General features: G+C 50.8%; 1 protein-coding gene across 1 annotated transcript in view; it reads right to left on the bottom strand.

Annotated features, from left to right (window-relative positions):
- TG (thyroglobulin) overlaps window positions 1-19,979 on the bottom strand; it is a 235,784-nt gene that overhangs the window by 24,088 nt on the left and 191,717 nt on the right. The window contains exons 42-44 of the mRNA XM_055545720.1: window positions 17,014-17,178; window positions 15,395-15,562; window positions 1,327-1,508 (exon numbers count right to left, since the gene is read on the bottom strand). Coding sequence (XP_055401695.1) covers window positions 1,327-1,508; window positions 15,395-15,562; window positions 17,014-17,178 — 515 coding nt within the window. The remainder of the gene's footprint in view (window positions 1-1,326; window positions 1,509-15,394; window positions 15,563-17,013; window positions 17,179-19,979) is intronic.

Here is a 19,979-nt window from a genome sequence, read left to right on the forward strand (position 1 = left end):
GAGGTCCCAGGGGGTGGTACAAAGTTTTATTCGGAGCCAATGATGCTCTGATTGGAAACCACAGACTCTTGGGCAGAGAGACCAAGCAGAGAAGCGTGTCTCAACACCCTTCAGTTCAGCTCTTTCCATCACAGGCAAGTTCAGCAGGGGCCTCTGAGCCTCGACAGCAGCTCTGTCCCCAGGGACAGAGAGCGAGGGCCAGCGTGGACCTCCCCGAGGACAGGAAAGGAGCCACAGGATGCTGAACCACCCCCCACCCCCAACCAGGTTTTCCCCTCATGGAGGGGGGCCTGCCAGGGTACCAGAACATGCCAAGGGGGACTCACAGGTGACTCAAGAGCTAGAGTCCCCGCTGTGGTCTCATCTCAGGGGCTCCACAGGCAGAGAGACCCAGAACCTGGCTGTCTCTTGACTGTGATGAGAGAGAGAGGCATGGTCTGCAGACGCATGGGTTGGGGGCATCCACTCACCACTCCTGGGTGGGGGACCTGGGCCGACTTCCCCAGGGAAGGAAGCTGGAGGCAGTGACCTTGAGAAACAAGGCCCATAAACAGTGAGCATAGAAACAGCATCCTGGGGAAGGGGCACACGGCTTCAGGAGCCCTGCGTCCTCAATTCTAGGTGTGATGTCAGGCACAAACCTTCCCCTGTCTAGGCCTGTGTTTCCTGTGCAAGGTGAATTCTGGCCACAAAGCAGAGTCACTTGAGGGACCCTAGAAGTATATTTCATGCTTAGTCATTCCATCCTGTTGGACTCTTTGCAACCCCCATGGACTATAGGCCACCAGACTCCTCTGTCCATGGGATTCTCCAGGCAAGAATGATGATATGGGTTGCCATTTGATCCTCCAGGGGATCTTCCTGACCCAGGGATCAAACCCAGGTCTCCTGTACTGCAGGCGAACTTTTAACCATCTGAGAGATATATACCAGCGGTTATGAGGCCTGGGCTCTCGCCGCACCCTTCGAGTGCTCCCTACACGGTTCTCAAGGGTAGCTTAGGTCCAGACTGCTGGACTGGAGGACGGCGGTCCTCTCTGCTGGGTTGGGCTGTTCCCTTCTGCGCCAAGCGCCCCCCTCCCTGGTTCTCCATCAGCACCAGCTGAGCTCAGCTCCTAAGTGCAGGGCGTATACAGCAGGCGCAAGCACCATGGAGGGAAGCATGGGATCACCCCTCATGTCTTCCCCATGCAGGCAGGCAGCCCGCACTTTGGACTAAATGAAGGAGGCAGAGAAAAGTACTAGCACTGTGCCCCGGTTCTCCCCAAATGGCCTGAGCATCCCCACGCCTGCATGGAGGCAGACCCGCGCACCCAGGGGGCTCACCGCGTGGCCTGCTCCAGGGCACGGGAGAAGGAGGCGTAGTCGTCCGAGTCATGCTCCAGGGAGTAGTACCACGTGGCCGCAGCCTGCACACCGGCGTCTGCTGCCTCGCCACCCAGGGAGTTCTGCAGTGCCTGATAAAAGGCTGTTTTGCTACTGGTCCGGCCTTGACTTTCCTCAAATTGCTTGAAAAAGAAAAAGATACGGAAATTGCCCGATCAGATTCTGAAAGGCCTCGAGTCAGTGTCGCTCCAACACTTGGTTTAGAATTTTCTCTCTGGAAAGCAGTGGCAGATGGTGTGAAGCCCATGGGTGCTAGAGCCAGACTGCCTGGGTGCGAATCCCAGCTCTGCCTCCTTCCAGCTGTGTGACCTTAAACAAGCACCTGTACCTCTCTGTGCCTGCTCTCCCAGCCTGAAAACGGACAGAACAGAGCCTGCCCCCACCAACCCAGTCAGGGCTGCAAGGAAGAATAAAAGCTGAATACACGTGAAGCACCAAAAAGCGCGCCGGCAGCAAGCAAGCGCTCACTGAACGCCAGCCGTTGCTGCAGGCTGCTCTTGGGTCTCACGGTGGGTGCTCAGCCAGCCTGTCACATGGTCTCGTTAGGAGAGCAGACTCCTGTCTCCTTCACTGACTCAAGCAGTCAATGTAAGGATTTTCTCTGTACCCTCTTCTACTGATAAACCCACTCCAGGTCCAGGGCCAGCTGCTTGCCAGGCCTGGGAGACAGCCCTGAGCATGCTGTTCAGAGAGCCCTGATCAAGCTTCCCTGCTCTCGCGGGCCTCATGTTCTAGAGAGTGGAGGTGGAAAATAAGCAAATAGTTACACCGTTCATCCGGGACAGGTGCTATGAAGAGAAGCAGAGCAGGGTGAGAGGTCGAGGGCAGGGCGAATTCACAGAGGATGGGTGGGGATGGGGAGGGGTCCCCAGGCACCTCTCTGGGGATGGGCGTCCAGTTGGAAATAAGTCTTTCCCCTTTCCTTCTTCCTTTCTTTCCTCCGTTCCTTCCTGTCTGTCTTCCTTCCCCCATCTTTCCCTCCCTCCTGTCTTTTCTTTCTTGTTTTCTTTCTTCTCTCTTCTTTTCAAAATCTGTTTTTAAACTGCAGTATCACTGGTCTATAACGTTAGATGACTTGGATGTGTACCACATTCTATTCCTACTTCTGGGTACCCGACCGTGAACTCCCCACCAAATGTTTAGTTTCCATCCCATCACATATGCCTGAGACAGTAAATGAAACTGAAGTCAGTCCCTTTTACCCGTCTTGCCCTGCCCCTACCCCCACCTCTGATCACTGCTACCCGGCCCCGCTGTGTCTACGCGTGTATTGTTGTTTGGTTTGGTTTGTTCAGTTGTTTGTTTCACCTGTGAGTGAAGTCGTATGGTATTTGTCTTCCTCCTTTTCCTTCTTCCCTTCCTTACTTGTCCTGTCTGCCTGGGAGAGTCTGGGGAGGGCCATGTCTCCCCCCTAGGACTCAGTTTCCTTATTTCTGAAGACAAGGGGCGGAGGGAGATGCAGCTCCAGCGTGTGAGGTCGAGGCCCCTTGGCCCCTGTACAGCCCTGGGGTATGTGTTTACATATTTCTAGACTCATGTCAACACCAACATGTGCTTATCAGGACTTCCTGACGTGTTTAGATTGTTTTCCTAAACATTCCCAAGCACACCGGGCCTGTGATTAGAATTCAAGGAGTGGGTATGATCAGTAAGGAATCCCTGCTGTCTGAGACACAACCCACTGGGGTCACAGGTCTGTGCTGCCTTCAGCCTGGCTCACCAACAGGCTGGACCAGGGTGTGAATCACTGATCAGAAGCACGTCTGCTGCTGGCTACACGCCAGCTTCGGGAGAGATGAAGAAAGGAGATAGGGAGAGGTGTGCAAAGTTGGCTTAGTCTGAATTCTATCTATAATGGGTTATTTCTTGGAAAAAGATCTGAAGAAAATATGGCAAAAAATGCTAATATCTGTTAAATCTGAATGTGCTTACTGTATCAGTGTTTATTATATCAACATGGGTTTATTATACAATGCATATATTATCAAATATTTCTGATCATGATCTATAATAAAAAACATTGGATACATGCGAAATTCACACACACTCACACTGAAAGGCCTGTAGTAATGTTCACAAGTAACACTCATTCTCGTTGTTAACATCTATGATGTATCTGATAGTTTTCATTGTATTGTATTGTATTCTGGTCTTAGTCTAGTCTATTCAAAATGCTTGCCTGCAATCTAATTGACTTCACAATCTTCTAATAGTTTAGGGGGAAACCATCATGTTATCTGCCCTTTTCTGAGTTTTTGACATATTTTATCCCCCAAATTATATTAGTCACCATTCACATAACTCCGATTATTGCTAAACATTTAGCATGTGTATTTCACTGAAATATCAAAATCACCATGAGTTGGGCAGTTGCATAGAATCACAGTCAAATTCCAACAAAACTTTAATATACAGGGCACAGCACAGCTCTGGGCACACATGGTCAGTAGATGTGAGTGATTTTTTTTTTTCTTTGTCCCAGATGCAGGCAGGGGCCCCTGGGTGCCTTCAGGATGCTTTACTGAATCCCCAGGGGCTATTCCTGTTCTATTCTTGTTCCAGAACCACCAAGGAACCCCTGAACCACAGAACTCGGTGTGGTGCTCAGTAAGTGCTGGACAAAATGAATAGTGAAGACCTTGCCCTCTAGATAACACAGGAGAAGCTGCAAGTCCAAAGTCAAACCTCCTGGATTCAAATCCCCAAAGCTGGAAAGACCTGGACTTCGATGCCAGCTTTGCTAGGTATCGGATGTGCATCACGGGCAACTTCCTGGACCTCTCTGCCTTTGTTTTCTTCTCCGTGCAATGGGCACGATAACATTACCCTCTTAATTAACCGGTCCTGAGGTTAAACGTGCACAGTTAGCATGATGCCTACTGCTGGATGCACGCAGACTCAACCCCGGGCCCAGCTCAGCTGGCTCAGAGGAGCTCATGTTTTACAGTAAGACCTGATCCGTGCTGGTCCCCCTGGCTGTGGGGCCAGACCCTTGGAACTCCTCTTGGGAATCACTGCTGGAGAATGACTGACCTTGTCCTGGTGCTGAGGAAATTCTTTCCACAAAGAGGCCGCTTTTAGGAGCAGCACGCCATTAAGCCCCGGGCCTTACTAGAAGCACCTCGAACAGCCTGAACAGTTCCACAGCTAGAATGCTGAAGGGAAGGGCCCAGTTTCTGCTGTCACGAGACTGTGATTCATTTCACATTCTAACAGGACCTGAGTCGCTCAGATGAGCTGGGACATGACAGTGTCCATGGTCAGTAGTCTGGAGAGATGGCTGGAGTGTGGACCTGGGACACAGAGGGGCGTGTGTGGATGCAAAGGGGCCTGATTTCAGCAAGACCCAGGTCTCCTCCTGCTTGGCACAGACAGAAGCACAGATGCCATTGCCGGTTTAATTAAACAGGCAGCGGGAGGGAGTGGGGCCACCACGTGACTGCCAAGCCGGGGGCCAGTGGCACAAGCTGTAATTACGGGCAGGACCTTCCTCAGAGGCGGGTTTGCTGAGCGTGGGCTCATTAAGGGCCATCAGGGATTGGCACATCTGAGCTGTGTGGTTTTAAAGGGCTGCCCTGAATATGCCCCACAGAACAGTTAGAGGAGCCCTGGGGAACGTTTAGAGACTGCAGAGGGGTCCAGAGTCACCTTGCATGCTGGTGGCCTAGGGAACTGAATGTGGGGTTCAGACCTGGCTCTGTGTGTGGCCTCAGAAGATTCATTGCCCGTCAGTGTCCCCAGCTCCACAAAGCCCCAGCAGGGAGCCCAGGAGCCCCTGGTTCTCCCCTCCCTGAAGTTATGCAAAATGGTTGTGACATTGTAAGCTGGAGGAGAGAGAGACCCAGAGAGGCATCTCCAAAGGCAAGTAGGTGCACGCTGAAACGAAGAGTGAATGGACAAACGTCCCCAGAATTCTCTGGAGCTCCAGGGTACCTGGAGACACAAATCCTCCTTCATTTAATGGGCATACGTTAGAGACCTACTGTGGCCAGCAGCTGAGGGGTTTGAAGTGAACAGGACACAGACCTTCCCACAGAACAGCCTGGTAAAGTCGAAGAGGTAACTTGTCAATGAATGAAGTGGTCATACAAATCGTCGAGGGCTGGTGTCCAGCGGAGACGGGGGTGAAGCAGAAAGAGGGCGGGTTTGGGAAGCACACAATCGCTTCCTCACTCCCTCCTCAGCCTACCCTCATCACTCAGGCCTTCCCTTCACCCCACTGAGACCGCCCCTATCAAGGGCCCCCGGGACCTACATCTTGTCAGGTCCAGGGGTCAGATCTCTGCCCTCATCTCACACCACTTCCAATGACGTTCTACCCTCAACCTCAGCTTCCTTTTACAAACACGTTCCTTTCTTGGCTTTCTATGAAATCAAGATTTCTTGGTTTTCTTCCAGATCTGTATCTATAGCTCTGAACTCGCTCCTGAACTCCCAGCTCACCCACCCAACTGCCGATGCTACATGTATCCCCAGTTTGGGCCTGTCTCTCCTCTACCGTGTCTTTAGCCCTAACTTAACACACCAGCTGGCCCCCTGGGCCTCGCAGTGGACCTCAGTCTGGTCTCTCAGTCCTTTGTTATCTTTCCACAGTCGGTTTTCCATAGAGCCGCCAGAATGCTCTTCAAATTCACTGATCAGGAGTATCATTTTCTAGCTTACACTTTCTGATAACGGCCCCCTGCAAGTAGAATCAAGTCGCTGCTCAGATGGCCTAACAGGTCAGCTTTCCGCCCTTACTGCCCCCTCCATCACCCACTGGGTTTAACAGCATCTGGCCTTCTCATCCCCCAAACCAGCCCTGCCCCGGGGTCTTTGCACCAGCTCCTCAACTGGCCTACTCACGGCAGGCTCTTCTCACCACTCAGGACCAGAAGTACCCTCCCCGACCTCCCTGCAAAGTGCTTTCCCCCATCGCTTCCTTTCCTCTCTTGTTACTGTTAAAGCTTTCTTCAGAGCACATTCCATGATCTGAAACTCCTATTTCCTTTGTTTACACACCACCGCCACTGTCCTTTCCCTGGAACATAAACCCTGTGAGCCAGGAGCCTGACCTCTTTGGTGGGGGCTGGGTGGGGCTACATCATCCCCCAGAGCTATGAGGTGAGCCCTCAGAGAGCTTGTGTTGACCCCTCCTGCCCTGACCACTGGGTGTGGAAGTGACCAGACCAAAGGCTGACTTCACCTTCCGGCAGGCCTCTCACCAGGCCCCGTTGTAATTGTAGGGGCCATGATAAAATGTTCCTTTTAATTTTTTTTTTAAATCAGAAGAAAAAATTAATAATGAACATATACTAATGAATCCAGGGACTTCCCTGGCAGCCCGTGGGTTAAGACTTCACATTCCAATGCAGCAGGTATATGTTCATCCCTGGCTGGAGAGCTCGGATCCCACATAACCCAGGGCCAAAAATCCAAAACATTAGACAGAAGCAATATTGCAACAAATTCAATAAAGACTTAAAAACTGATCTGCATCAGAAAATCTTTAAAAAAATAAATAATGAATCCAGCCTGGCTTACATTCATCTTTTACTGGCACAGTCAGAAAATATTTTTACTGTTTTGGGGGGATGAGTCAAACCCGTTGATCCCTGGTCTTCTCTTCACAGAGCACAGGGGATACTGAGATTAGGGACACGGGTGAGTGACGATGCTGAGGGTCGGCTGGTTACAGCACCAGCGTGGAGGGGTCTCGGTACAGCTCCCACGGTTGGGTGCTGTCACCTTTGCCTAGAAGTCCTTAAAAAATAGGACTAAAACTACCCTATGACCCAGTAATCCTACTACTGGGCATATACCTTGAGAAAACCATAATTCAGAAAGACACATGTAACACACTATTAATTGCAGCACCATTGACAATAGCCAGGACGTGGAAGGAAGCTAACATCCATCGGCAGATAAATAGATAAAAAGATTGTGGTATATATACACAGGATGGAATGGTATATATACACAGTAATGGAATATTACTTGGCCGTAAAAAGGAACACCGTTGAGTCGACTGAACTGAGGTGGATGAACTTAGAGCCTGCTATACAGAGTGAAGTAAGTCAGAAAGACAAATACCATACAGTAACGCATTCATATGGAATCTAAGAAAATGGTACTGATGAACCTATCTGCAGGGCAAGAACAGAGATGCAGACGTAGAGGTGCAGGTGTAGACACGTGGACACAGCGAGGAAAAGAGAGGGTGGGGTGAACGGAGAGAGCAGCATGGTGGTGGCTTAGTCACTAAGTCCTGTCCGACTCTTGCGACCCCGTGGACTGTAGCCTGCCAGTCTCCCCTGTCCATGGGATTCTCCAGGCAAGACTACTGGATGGGGTTGCCATTTCCTTCTCAGAGTAGCATAGAAATATATGCATTACCATATGTAAAATATCTAGGTAGTGGGAAGTTGCTGTATAGCACAGAGAGCTCAGCTCGGTGCTCTGTGATGACCTAGAGGGGTGGGAGGAAGGCTCAGGAGAGAGGGGATACACACACACACACACACACACACATGCACACACACACACAGCTGATTCATGTTGTATGGCAGAAAGCAACGCAACATTGTAAAGGAATTATCCTCCAATTAAAAATAAATTCTAAAAGAAGAAAAAAAAAAACAAACAAACAGAAGTTCTCACTTAACTACAGGGTTGGTTGCCCTGGTCCCCTTCAAAGACTAAAGAGATGCTGGCTCTCAGACTGGTTCAGCTGCCTGCATGGCATGGCTAAAGCAAGGAATCCCAACCTGTTTTTCTGATTCTGGGTCCTGGCTTTCCAGAGGGCCCCAGGATGTCTAGCGTCCGCACCCTCGCATCTCTTCACCCCAAAGGGCTGGGGATTCGGCGTGGCAGTCCCCGTCTCTCTCCACAGGAAATCCATGTGCTCCCTGAGACTCTGGCACGCCCCTCTGCTGTAATCTGTCACCAAAGGCTTGGTTTTCCCAGGCTGGGGCTCATGCCAGCTCCTGGGGCTGCCAGGTGCCAGTTTCCAACTTTCAGATGGGCTGCCCTCCCCCTCCCCACTCCCTGCAGGGCCCCCACCTCACCTGCTCCTGGATGAGGCCAACTCCCGGCCAAGCTCAGGGGCAACACGGCGGGGGCTGATTGCGGTTTTTTTCTCGCCTTCCTTGGAGATGCTTGTGCTTGGAGGGGAAGGCAGAGCATTGCCTCTTGGAACAAATCTGCTTTTGATCATGCAAATTAATGCCCGGTTAATGTAGGCAGACTGTCAATTGCACCAGTTAGGAAGAGAGAGAGAGAGAAAAGAGGGAAAAATCCCCACCACGGTGACTGAAGAAGAATTTCAACGGAAAGCTGCTACTTCAGAAAATATCGTTCTCTGTGAACAGAGCCATCCCAGGCATCTCAGGGAGCGCCGATGCACCACGGGTATGTGGTTAACTCTGCTGGTGTCATTAAGGCTCCTCGGGTGGGCCATAGGCGGCCTGGGGTGCTGGGGGCTGAGGGTCTTCACATGAACTCGCTGGAAGCCCTACCCACCCTCTTTGGGCTGAGGGAATTTATTGGGTCTCCGCTGCTGTGACAGACGGGTGAGTCCGGGGCCTCACTTGGGGTGGGAGGGACATCTATCTACCTCTCTCATGACTTTCCCTGGGAAGCTGGATGGTGTGTGTTTGGGGTTGGGCTCTGGATGGTACTGATGCAACAGTGGAATGAGAGGAAAGCATGTGTATGTATCTGCCACGATTTGGAAAACTGGCGCAGGTCAGGCGAGGTGGTTCGGTGATTGTACGCTTTTTGTATTCCTGCCTCCTCGGGATAATTCTCTGGACTGGGGACAATAGCTTTGATATTGATTGTCATAGCACAGTTAAAGAATCAAGGGAAAAGCTAATATTTATTGAGCACATGCTACTTACTGCCTGTATTTTTTTCTTTCAACATCTTTATGGGGATATGTACTGATAATCTCCCGATTTTACAGATAGGGAAACTGAGGCTCAGGCTCTAGGGAGCTCAAATTCTCCTGATTACAATCCGTGGACACCCAGGACACTCTGGTGCTCTGCTGACAGACAGCTCGGGGGATGGGGTACCGGCCAGTTCCGTCATCACTGGGTCACTTCTGCTGTCGGTGCCACTGTGGGTCCAATGACCCCTTCTTCCCCAACTGCGCAGAGGTCCTGCAGTAGGTGTCTGTCTCTCCAAACCGTGTGTATCAAACTGCCTTTTAATGATTTATTTTTGCTCATTTTCTATTTTGTTCCTTGACTGTGAGCTCCTGGAGGGCAGGAATTTAATTTGTATTTATGTCCCAAACACCTAGCACAGTGTTGGGGGCAGAGTAAGTGACCTTGTTAAGTGTTGCATGACTAATTGAACAGGTCTCTGTGCTGGGAAAACATGCTCGAGACTCTGTTCTAGTGGATCTGTCCTGCTTCTCAGCACAGACAGGGTGAGAGAGGCGGGGCCGATACAGATTGGGGGAGGATTGGGGAGAAAGAATTGCTGGGATGAAGGTCCTTGGGGATATGCCACCCAGGGCTTCTCCTTGACTAACAACAGCTGGACTCAAGTGCTACAGAGCTGTCCAGGGGGAAATGGAGAAACCCACAGCCCAACCCTGAATGCAGGTCACGAGCAGGCTGAGACAAGACAGGGTAACCCGGAGGGCAAGTGGGCGCCAGGTTGTTGGAAATAAAAGAGGAACTTCAACACCACATCCAGAGGGCAGCTGGTAGCGTGGTTCCCACTTGGGTGTCCACGCTGGTCCATGGCAGCTCTGTGCCGGCCAGGACTCTGAGGACTCCTCTGGGCTATGATCTGTCTGTAGGGTGTAGATGGTGCTGGTGCATTTCCACCCGCCAATTTCCTAGAGTTGAATACAGAAAGCACCCCCAGCTGGAGCCAGAGGACCTGCAGTGGGGACTCGGCTTTGCAAATGGCTAGTCAGGTGACCCGTCATGTGTGCATGTTTAGTCGCTCGGTGGCGTCTGACTCTTTGTGGCCCCATGGACTTTAGCTCACCAGGCTCCTCTGTCCATGGGATTCTCCAGGCAAGAATACTGGACTGGGTTGCCATTTTCCCCACCAAGGGATCTTCCCGACCCAGGGATTGAACCCAGGTCTTCTGCACTGCAGGTGGACTCTTTACCATCTGAGCCACCAGTGAAGGCCCTAAGTGACCTTAGGACAATATCAATGCTCTCAAAACACGTTTCTTCCTCAGTACAATGGTGTTAAATGTTGCTTCATGAGTATGGACCTCATAGCGTTATGGCTGAGATAAAAGAAGAGTGCGCTAGGAAGTGCAAAGTCCTTTGCATTGAGTGGCCCTGATTCTATCTGAGTTCCTGTCCGTGTGAGCATCCAGCATGCTGTCATTGGTGGACAGCAAGCTCATGAAGGGAAGGTTGGCTTTTCCCAGAAGGCTGGGGTAGAAATAGAGTGCCTTTAGAGTTGGACAGACTTGGATTTGAATTCTGACTTCTCTCTGAACTGGTTTCTCATTGGAAAATCAGTGATAATAATCCCTGATCCATAAGGTTGGTTGGGGATGAATTATTGGTTTTGGTCAACCCAATCTTTCCTTGAAGACTCCTAAGTCAGATCCATAATTTTATTCTTTCAAACTAATAAAGATTCATTGAGCACTTACTGTGTACCAGTCACTTTTATAGGCACCAGAAATAGAGCAGAAAGCAAAACAGATAAAGTCTCTGAGCTCAGGGTGACTTATATGTGCTCACATTCTAGTGGAGGAGGAAATATGATAGACAAATAGATGACATTCAGGGGTACAAGTGCTGAGGATGGAGAGCAGGATAAGGGAGAGAGAGAATGCTGGGGGTGTGGTGCCCTCTGCACCAGAGTGGTCCAGCAAGTTCTTTCTGAAGGAGGTGAGGCAGTGAGTTACCTGGAGAAGAACATCCTAGATGGTCTAGTGGTTAAGAACCCACCTTCGAGGGTTCGATCCTGGGTCAGGAACTTAAGGTCCCACATGCCACAGAGCTACTAAGCCAACGAGCCACAACTAGAGAAGCCTGCACCCGCAAAAACGAACCAGCACAGCCAAAGAACATTCTAGAAGAGGGAATGGAAAGTGCCGAGATCCTGAGGTGGGAGTGTGCTTGGCAGATCTGAGGACCGCCACAGGGACCAGTTAGGCTGAAGCACAGTGAGTGAGAGGGGAGCGGCAGGAGATGAGGTCAAAGACCGTATCAGATAGTGGTCGTGATGGACTGGGGCTTTCCCCTGTGTGAGCTGAGGCCACTGGAGGACTTTGAGGAATGAAGGGATCTGACTTATCCTGTGAAGGGATTACTCCAGCCATGGTGGTTCTTACACCTCATAAGAGGCAAAACCAGAAGCTGGATGATGGTTGGGGGCCATTATAAAAATCCTGGAGAAAGATGATGGCATGGGTCAGGGTAAAGGCAGAAGCGGTGGGGAGAGACGGCTGGAAATGTTCTGAAGATACAGCCACACAGATGTGCTGATGGAAAGCTGGGAGCAAGAAAGAGAGGTTTGGAGCCTGCGCCTGCAGAAGCAGAAGCTACTGTTTATTACAATGGTGAAGACAGTGGAGGACAAGCTGGTTGGGGCTGGGGGAGGGCATCAGTGGGATCAGCAGTTCCTCTGGCTGTGTTAAGAGTGAGAAGCGATGAGACCTCTCAGTGAGGATGCCAAGTAGACCCTGGGCTAAGCCAGTCTAGGGTTCAAGGGAAAAGCCTGGGTGGGAGATAGAGAGTCGGGCTGCAGGTACAGGTCAGTCCAGGAGATGCTAGCATGTACACGTGATATCTCTGCAAGTGTGCATTTGGCCCCAAGCCTGACTGTTCCCGCATCCTTCTTCCTCCCAACTTTCCAGTCAGCCCCTGGGTGAGTTCCCAGGGGACACAGTCTCCCAAGACCCTGCCAATGGCCGCACTAGTGCCTGTTCACAGGAGGACAGACACAGAAGGGAAGTGAGGCAGGGACAGTCTAACCAGAACACGGGCGCTAAAGGAGCGCTGGCTGGGACGGGTTTGGAGACAAGCAGAGACCGGAACAGAGCTGGGCGCTACTCCACCCGGACCTGCCAGCCAGATCCCTGGTCTGGAGCCTGGCCCCCTATCTGCCTCCTGATGTGGGCAGAGAGCTCTTGTGAGCAGACACCATCTTTCTTTGCAAGTGGACCAAGGAAACAGCTCCTTGAAAGACTCTAAAGGGAAACTCAATGAGAGGAATGGAAACACATTGCTGTGGAGGGTTCCCAGTCCTCTGGACCTGGGCTCCCTGCCATGGGGGCTCTGAGAGTCAGGGCACAGCTGGCAAAATCCCAAGATGCTGCCAGGAGAGGAAAGACCAAGGCAGCTGCAGACCATCCTCTTACACTGGGCTGTCATCACCCCCAAAATATAAACCTGAGCTGTCCTACGGTCAACCCCAGCACCAGGTCCATCAACTGGGGACCAACGTGTCCACATTGCTATATTTAAAAGGGACAACCAACAAGGACCCACTGTAGAGCACAGGGAACTCTGCTCAATGTCACGTGGCAGCCAGGATGGGAGGGGGGTTTCAGGGAGAATGGATATGTATGTATATATATGACTGAGTCCCTTCGCTGTCCACCTGAAACTCTCACAGCATTGTTAATCTGGTATTCTCCAATATAAAATAAAAAGCTTACAAATTAATAAATAAAAGCTCCCCTCCCCCGGTTCCAGTGGATGGATGGCTTTTCCACCAGGAGTTGGGGGTGTCTAGGAATTTGCTGCCGGGGCCTGCTTCCCCCTGTCTAGGATGCTCCCTAGGCTCCCAGGAATGCAGTTCTTCCCCTCTCCCTAAGGTTGGAGATGGGCTAGGATGTATTTTCAGTGCATGGTCCAAAGACTTAGAGCTTAGAGGACAGAATATCTTCTGCACAAAGCTTCCCGTGTCCTCCCCTGCCGGGTCATGTGAAATGAGGAACTGCATGGAAGGGACTCCAGGGACGATGCGCAGGTCTTTCCAACCTGCCCATGCTGTAGGGCATCGTCTCCTGCATGGAGTATGTGGAGCGTGCAGCAAGAGAGGACATTCATTTCTTTCTCATGCTTTAAAACGTTTTGTTTTTGTGACTCTTTGATAACAATTGATATAGGACTATGCATGTATACTATTTATACTCAAATGACTAAGCTTACTACTTTTTAACTGATGACAGACTTGATCAAAAGTAATTTGAAGAGCCACCGCTTTAAAGAAAAGCCCAGGGCTAGTGGTGGAGAGTGGCCTTGTTTCAGCGTTTCCTCAGTGAAACCGTCAGTCTGGTTCATAACCAAGTTGCAGACCCTTAAAATAAAGGGCTGAGTCATAGATGGGTGCTTGGCAGAAAAACGTAGAGATGGATCAGAGGCAAAATTCCTTCTCCACGGCTGTGAGCCAACCAATGGAAGCTGATAGTGACTCAGCTGTGCTGTATGCCACCTCCCAATACACACACACACACACACAGCTCTCTGTTTATACACATATACATAGTATTGTTGTTCAGTCGCTAAGTCATGTCCGACTGCAGCCCCAAGGACTATAGCATGCTAGTCTCCATGGGGTTCTCCAGACAAGAATCCTAGAGTAGGTAGCCATTTCCTTCTCCAGGGGATCTTCTTGGACCAGGGATTGAATCCATATCGCCTGCATTGGCAGGCGGATTCTTTACCACTGAGCCACCAGAGAAGCCCATACATACCTGTATAGGCACACATATATGCATATATGTTATAGATAATGTGAACATATGTATGTTAGTAATGTTCATAATACTAAATTCATAGTATTATGAAAATTCTTTTTCACACAGATGCACCTCCTGAGATAGTCCACATTAATTGTTTGCTGTTTATTCTTTCACATAGAAATATATACAATTATACACACTTACATATTTACAGATATACACTGTTTTTTTAAATATACGAATACTACCTTAATTTCACACTCCTCTGGGTTCTGACTTTTGTTTTCCATTCAACAACATATCACAGGCATCCTCAAGATGGGAGAGATGGACCTGGTTCATTCTTCTTACCATCTACATTATATATATCCAATAGTTCGTGTGTATCTTCATTCAGTTAACCATTTCCCTGTTCATGGATATTTGAGTTGCTTCCAATGTTTTGCTATAACAATTAATGCTGTGACTAATACCTTTATATATTAACATATCTCATCTCAAAATGGTAGTTTGCATTTTTTTTTTCTTTTGCTCTAAGATAGATTCCCCCACAGGAGGTAGATTACCCACGGGAATAGAATAATCCAAAGGATGAGAGATCCCATTTGGTTGTGTTAATGATCCTTATTTGCTGTTATCAATTCCAATGATACTGCCTTATATAGAGTCAAACTGAGCCAACATTGAGTGTCTGTCCTCTGTGTGTGTCATGAGCTGGGACCACCATCCCAGGTTGACAACCTAGAGGGCCATCAGGAACAGCTGGACAGGGAGAGGGGGGTGGGCCAGGGGCCAGTGTGCCCGACCCCTTCCCAGGGGTGGCCACATCCTAGTGAGGAGTGATGGCCTCTCTGGTCTGAGCAGGAAGCATATGCTCAGGCAGATAGATGACCCTACGAGTCCCTCACACTCTGCTGTGTCTCCAAAAAGCCACCACAAGGCTCGCGTTTGGGCTTCCCTGCCAGACTGCCTTCATCCACCCGCCTCTCCTCCTAGGCTCCGTGGGACAGGCATCCTTCGTGGGTACAAGTGGTATGCACAGCTGGAACCCTGAAGCTACAGAGCTCTTGAGTCAGCCTTGCTGACGGTTTCCCACTGTGATTCATACATTCACAGATGTAGTTTCTGGATGTGTCTGTGTCTGTGTTGCTCACAACACAGCAGGTGTCTTATTTCTGAACCCCACCCCCACTACCATCTCCTAAATTCCTTACAGAGCTTTTGTACATGTAGTTTTCCAGCGACTGTCTTGAAAATAACAAGCAAGCAAGTCCATGACTCTTGACCAAGGTCTTGTTTAGGTCCAGAGTCACTGGGCCACACCCCAAGGCCCCTCCTGCCTACCTTCACAGCCTTGGCTCTGTTGATGAGCCCGTCATCCTGAGAACTTCCGATGAGCAGATCCACCTTGACCCGTGGGGCCCTCTGCAGCGCTCGGGCTGGGGCCTCTCGGAGGTACTGACCGTCGACCACTGGACCCCAGTAGTGGAAAGGACCACTCACAGCCAGCAGCTGCATCAGGTGCAAAGGGGTGTCATGGTTTATATAGACTTCATCCTCAAAAACTGATACTGAAATAGCCAGTTGTATTGCTTCACCGGGGGTTTCCCAGGTGGCTCAGTGGTAAAGAACCCCGCCTGCTAATGCAGGAGATGCAGGAGATGAGGGTTCAACGCCTGGGTAGAGAAGATCCCCTTGAGAAGGAAAGAGCAACCCACTCCAGTATTTTTGCCTAAAAAATCCCATGGACAATGGAGCCTGGCAGGCTATAGTTCAGAGGGTCACAAAGAGTCAGACACGACTTAGCCACTGAGCACAACACAGTTGCTTCGCTTAATCAAGTCTTAACCATAATGAGTACCAATGCTGGCTATTCACCCAAAGCTCTACTGGGAAATAGAGTAACGTGGCCAGAACAGCAAGCAGGCAGGACACCAGGCCACAGTGCCGGGGTCAGGATGGTGAGTCTTACTCAGAGCAGTGACTAGTCCCTAGGGGAGCATCCCAGAACCTCCCACTGAGGTGACAACAGATCCACTGGGAGGAAGGGTAAGCCTGAGCCTGTAAGGGATATTGATCGTGGTGGTGGCCAAAGGCAGGACACGACAGGGGAAATTCATCAGCTTTAGTCACAGTCTGATTAGCCCATATTTGGAGGAGCTGAGGATAAGACCTGCTCCAGGTCCATGAGTCCAGGCCCGCTGAGGAAGGGATGAAAGCCTCAGATCAGATGACAAGTTATTTTTTCTAGAGTCCCCTTTGTCAATATCAGGGCCATGCAGGGAGCCTGGGGGCTGTAGCACCATCTTTATACGTTGGAGAAGAAGCACGCAGCTGCCATGTCTAAGGGGCGTGTGGCCTCGCTGCACTGCAGCCCTGCCCACAGTACTCAGTACATGTTACTGTGACCTGACCGGGTGACACCACGATCCCAGCAAGACCCTTTACAGATGTCACTTCATCTTCTCTACTCTGTAAGAGTCCCGTTATTAACCCCATTCTGCGTGCAAGCTCGTGTCTGAGTCTTTGGGACCCCATGGACTGTAGCCCACCAGGCTCTTCTGTCTGTGGAATTCCCCAGGCAAGAATACTGGAGTGGGTTGCCATTTCCTCCTCTAAAGGAATCTTCCCAACCCAGGGATCAAACCCAGGTCTCCTGGGTCTCCTGCATTGGCAGGTGGGTTCTTTACCACTGAGTCACCTGGGAAACCCTATTATCCCCATAGCACAGACAAAATCTGATGGCACAGAGACCAGTTGATCCTCAGGACCCAAGTTTGGTCCATGACGTACTGCAGCCCAGGCACAGCTCAGGGAGGCAGTGGGGCGGTCAGGGAATATGCATTCGGCCCCAGCTGGTCACCAGCCTACTGCGTGGCCTTGGGTGGGTCCTGTCTCCTTTCTGGCCTGGTTTCCATTTGTAAAAGATCCCTCCATCCCCCAACTCACACACGAGTGCCCACCTTGGTCTGGGCATCATTGAGGATGCTGGCTGGCTCCTGGCGGAGGCAGGACACCATTTCTTGGACAGACGAGCTGGGGCAGCCAACCTCCTTTGCCAAAGCAGCTGCCTGTTGCCGAGCCCTCTCTGGCCTGATGACCACGGCAGGGGAGAGCGCAGAGCCACCCTGGAAGAGAGAGCAGACTCAGAGACTGAAGTCTAGATCATCTCCCACGCCCTGCTCAGCCCAGAGACCCCAGGGCTGCATCAGGGCTCTGCGTCCTTCTTCCAGGTGTGGGAGTCCCAGGACCCTTCCCTCGAGTGCCCACAGGCGTCTGGGAGGTCAGGGCTGATCAGTATCACATCAACATGCTGTGTGGTCTTGAATGAGTCTCTCTGGGCCTCAGGTTTCTCACCTGTGAAGTGAGGGCAGTAGACAGAGTGATCTTCAGTCCTGACTATGAACTAAGGTTGTGCGTGTGTGTGTGTGTGTGTGTGTGTGTGTGTGTGTGTCATGCAGTCCAGTTCTTTGCGATCCCATGGACTGTAGCCCACCAGGTTCCTCTGTTCATGAAATTCTCCAGGCAAGAACACTGGAGTGGGTTGCTGTGCCCTTCTCCAGGGGATCTTCCCAACCGAGGGATGGAAGCCGGGTCTCCTGCATTGCAGGCAGATTCTTTACCATCTGAGTCACCAGGGAAGCCCAAACTAAGGTTGCATATTGAGACAAAGAGTTGATGGTGGTTGAGCAGGGACAAAAATCAGAAGTGTCCTCTGAGAAGAGGACTCCACAAAAGGTGGGTATATCCCACCAACGCCTCCTGAGGATTTCTTAAATAGCAAGTTTTCCTGGCTCGGTTAAGATAGAGTCAGACTTTAAAATAGATGCCCACCTAGAAGGTGATGGAAACACAGTCATCGTGAAATAAATTGTATCGGCAGTCATTGTAAGTCTCCGTAAAATCTATAGGTCTCTGGGAGCATTTTCTAAGAAGGCAGGTGTGGTTGCTAGGTCCTGGGCAGTGGGTCTCTGAGCCTGGACAGTTGGTGGGACTGGATCTTCCGCCCCGGGTAGAAGAGTTTAGCTGAGCAGGGTAGGATCCTGGGGCCTGTCCTCTGTGGGTCACCCCTCCCTCCAGCTCAGACATAGGCTGGGGCCCCCACGGAATCCGAGACAGCCAGGGCGGGACTGCTGGCGTCACCACCATTTCTCACAATGCTGCCTCTAACAACAGTAACACAACGGCCATTGACTGGGGACTTCAGTTAACTTGAGTTAATCTTGTTTTGTCTCATTGGGTCCTCACAATAGCTGTGTACCTTAGCAGCTGTTACTCTCTCCATTTGATAAACATGGTAATAAAGAAACAGGGAAATGAGCAACTTAGCCAAGCACAACAATCTTATCAGAGGCGGAAACAGCCTGTGGCTTCAGACAGTCAGGCTTCAGCGCGTACTGTGCTCAGGACCCCAGGAAGAAAGCAGAAGGGTCTAGATCAATTCCTGGGTTGGGAAGATCCTCTGGAGAAGGGAATGGCTACCTACTCCAGTATTCTTGCCTGGAGAATTCTATGGACAGAGGAGCCTGGCAGGCTACAGTCCATGGGGTCATAGAGAGTTGGACATGACTGAGCACGCACCCACACAATTGACTTAAGCCTCACAATCATCCCATGAGGCAGGGGGAATTATCACCCGATTTTGTAGATGAGGGGGGTTAAGGCACAGAGGGGCTCTGTGGGTCTCCAGTCAAAGACTTGCTCTGAGCTTCAGCATCTGTTAACCAGGGCAAGTCCTAACTCCAGGCTTAAGCAGTAATACAAGAAAAACACCAACCAACCCAGGGCCTGGTGGCAGTGAATAGGTTCACGATGGTTGAACCCTCACCATCATGGAGGGGTCGAGTCCCTGGGCCCTTGGGTTTGTTTCCAATGATGAAGACCACCGCAGATGCTCAGTCTTAAGGGAAAACACACACACACTAACACACTAAAGATATTCAAGGTCAAAGCCCCATGTTCTAAATTACACACTGAGCCGCCAAAGTGCAGGAGGCCGAGGTGGGCTGGTTTGACCCACGGGTAGGCTGTGAGGAGACGTGGGTTTCAGGAGGGAGCCCTCTAATGTGTTCTACACTTTCTACAGATATAAAAAGCCAGAGTCCCTGATACGGTGAGGAAGTGGTTAAGAGCGTGGGTTACACTAATATTGCAAGATGCCTCAGAGAACGTTTTTCTCTGCAAGGACTTTGTCTTAATCGATCTTTCTGAAGGAAACCATGTTCTTCATGGAAAATCGGTGGTTAAACAAGCCAACTGCCGGCTCAGCCCTCACTTTGAAGCACTTGGTTGAAGACAGAGAACTGCGGGTGGGAGGAGGGGTGGTACGCAGAGTTGTGCAGAGAGAGGGGGCTTCAGGGGCAGAAGAACCGGGTTCAAACCCCAACCTTGCCGCTCACGGATGAAGTGACCTTGGGCCAGTGAGTGGTCCCGGGCCTCAGTTTCCTCATCTGTAATGCGGACGATGGGCCAACTTCACAGCCACTATGAGGATGCCCAGAGAAGGGGCAGCATCCTCCCCACGGAAGGCAGAGAGGTCTCCGCTGCTGTGGGCACCACAGGGCTCCACGGACCCGGGACTGGAGTGAGTTCTCTCCAGCCCACCCTGTCACCCCAGCCAGCCATCCGCAGCTCTGGGCCCAGACTTTATCTAAATCTGACCTAGCTATCGAGTGGCAATGAGTTTCCGCTTTTTTTTTCTTTTTAACTTTAAAAATAGCACAGGGCAAAAACCACAAGTGTTGACCACTGCTTCTTCGTTCTGGAGCCTCCAAACATGGGAAGGTATCTTGACCTCAGTCAGCCACAACGGTCGCTTCAGAGTCAGGACTTGCCCTTGGGTGAGCGCAGGCACAGACCACATGGTCAAATGGAGAGGCACCTCACGATATAGTCATACACACACATGCACACAAAGACACACACACAC

Source organism: Bubalus kerabau, chromosome 14, assembly GCF_029407905.1.
Source record: "Bubalus kerabau isolate K-KA32 ecotype Philippines breed swamp buffalo chromosome 14, PCC_UOA_SB_1v2, whole genome shotgun sequence".
Taxonomy (NCBI): domain Eukaryota; kingdom Metazoa; phylum Chordata; class Mammalia; order Artiodactyla; family Bovidae; genus Bubalus; species Bubalus kerabau.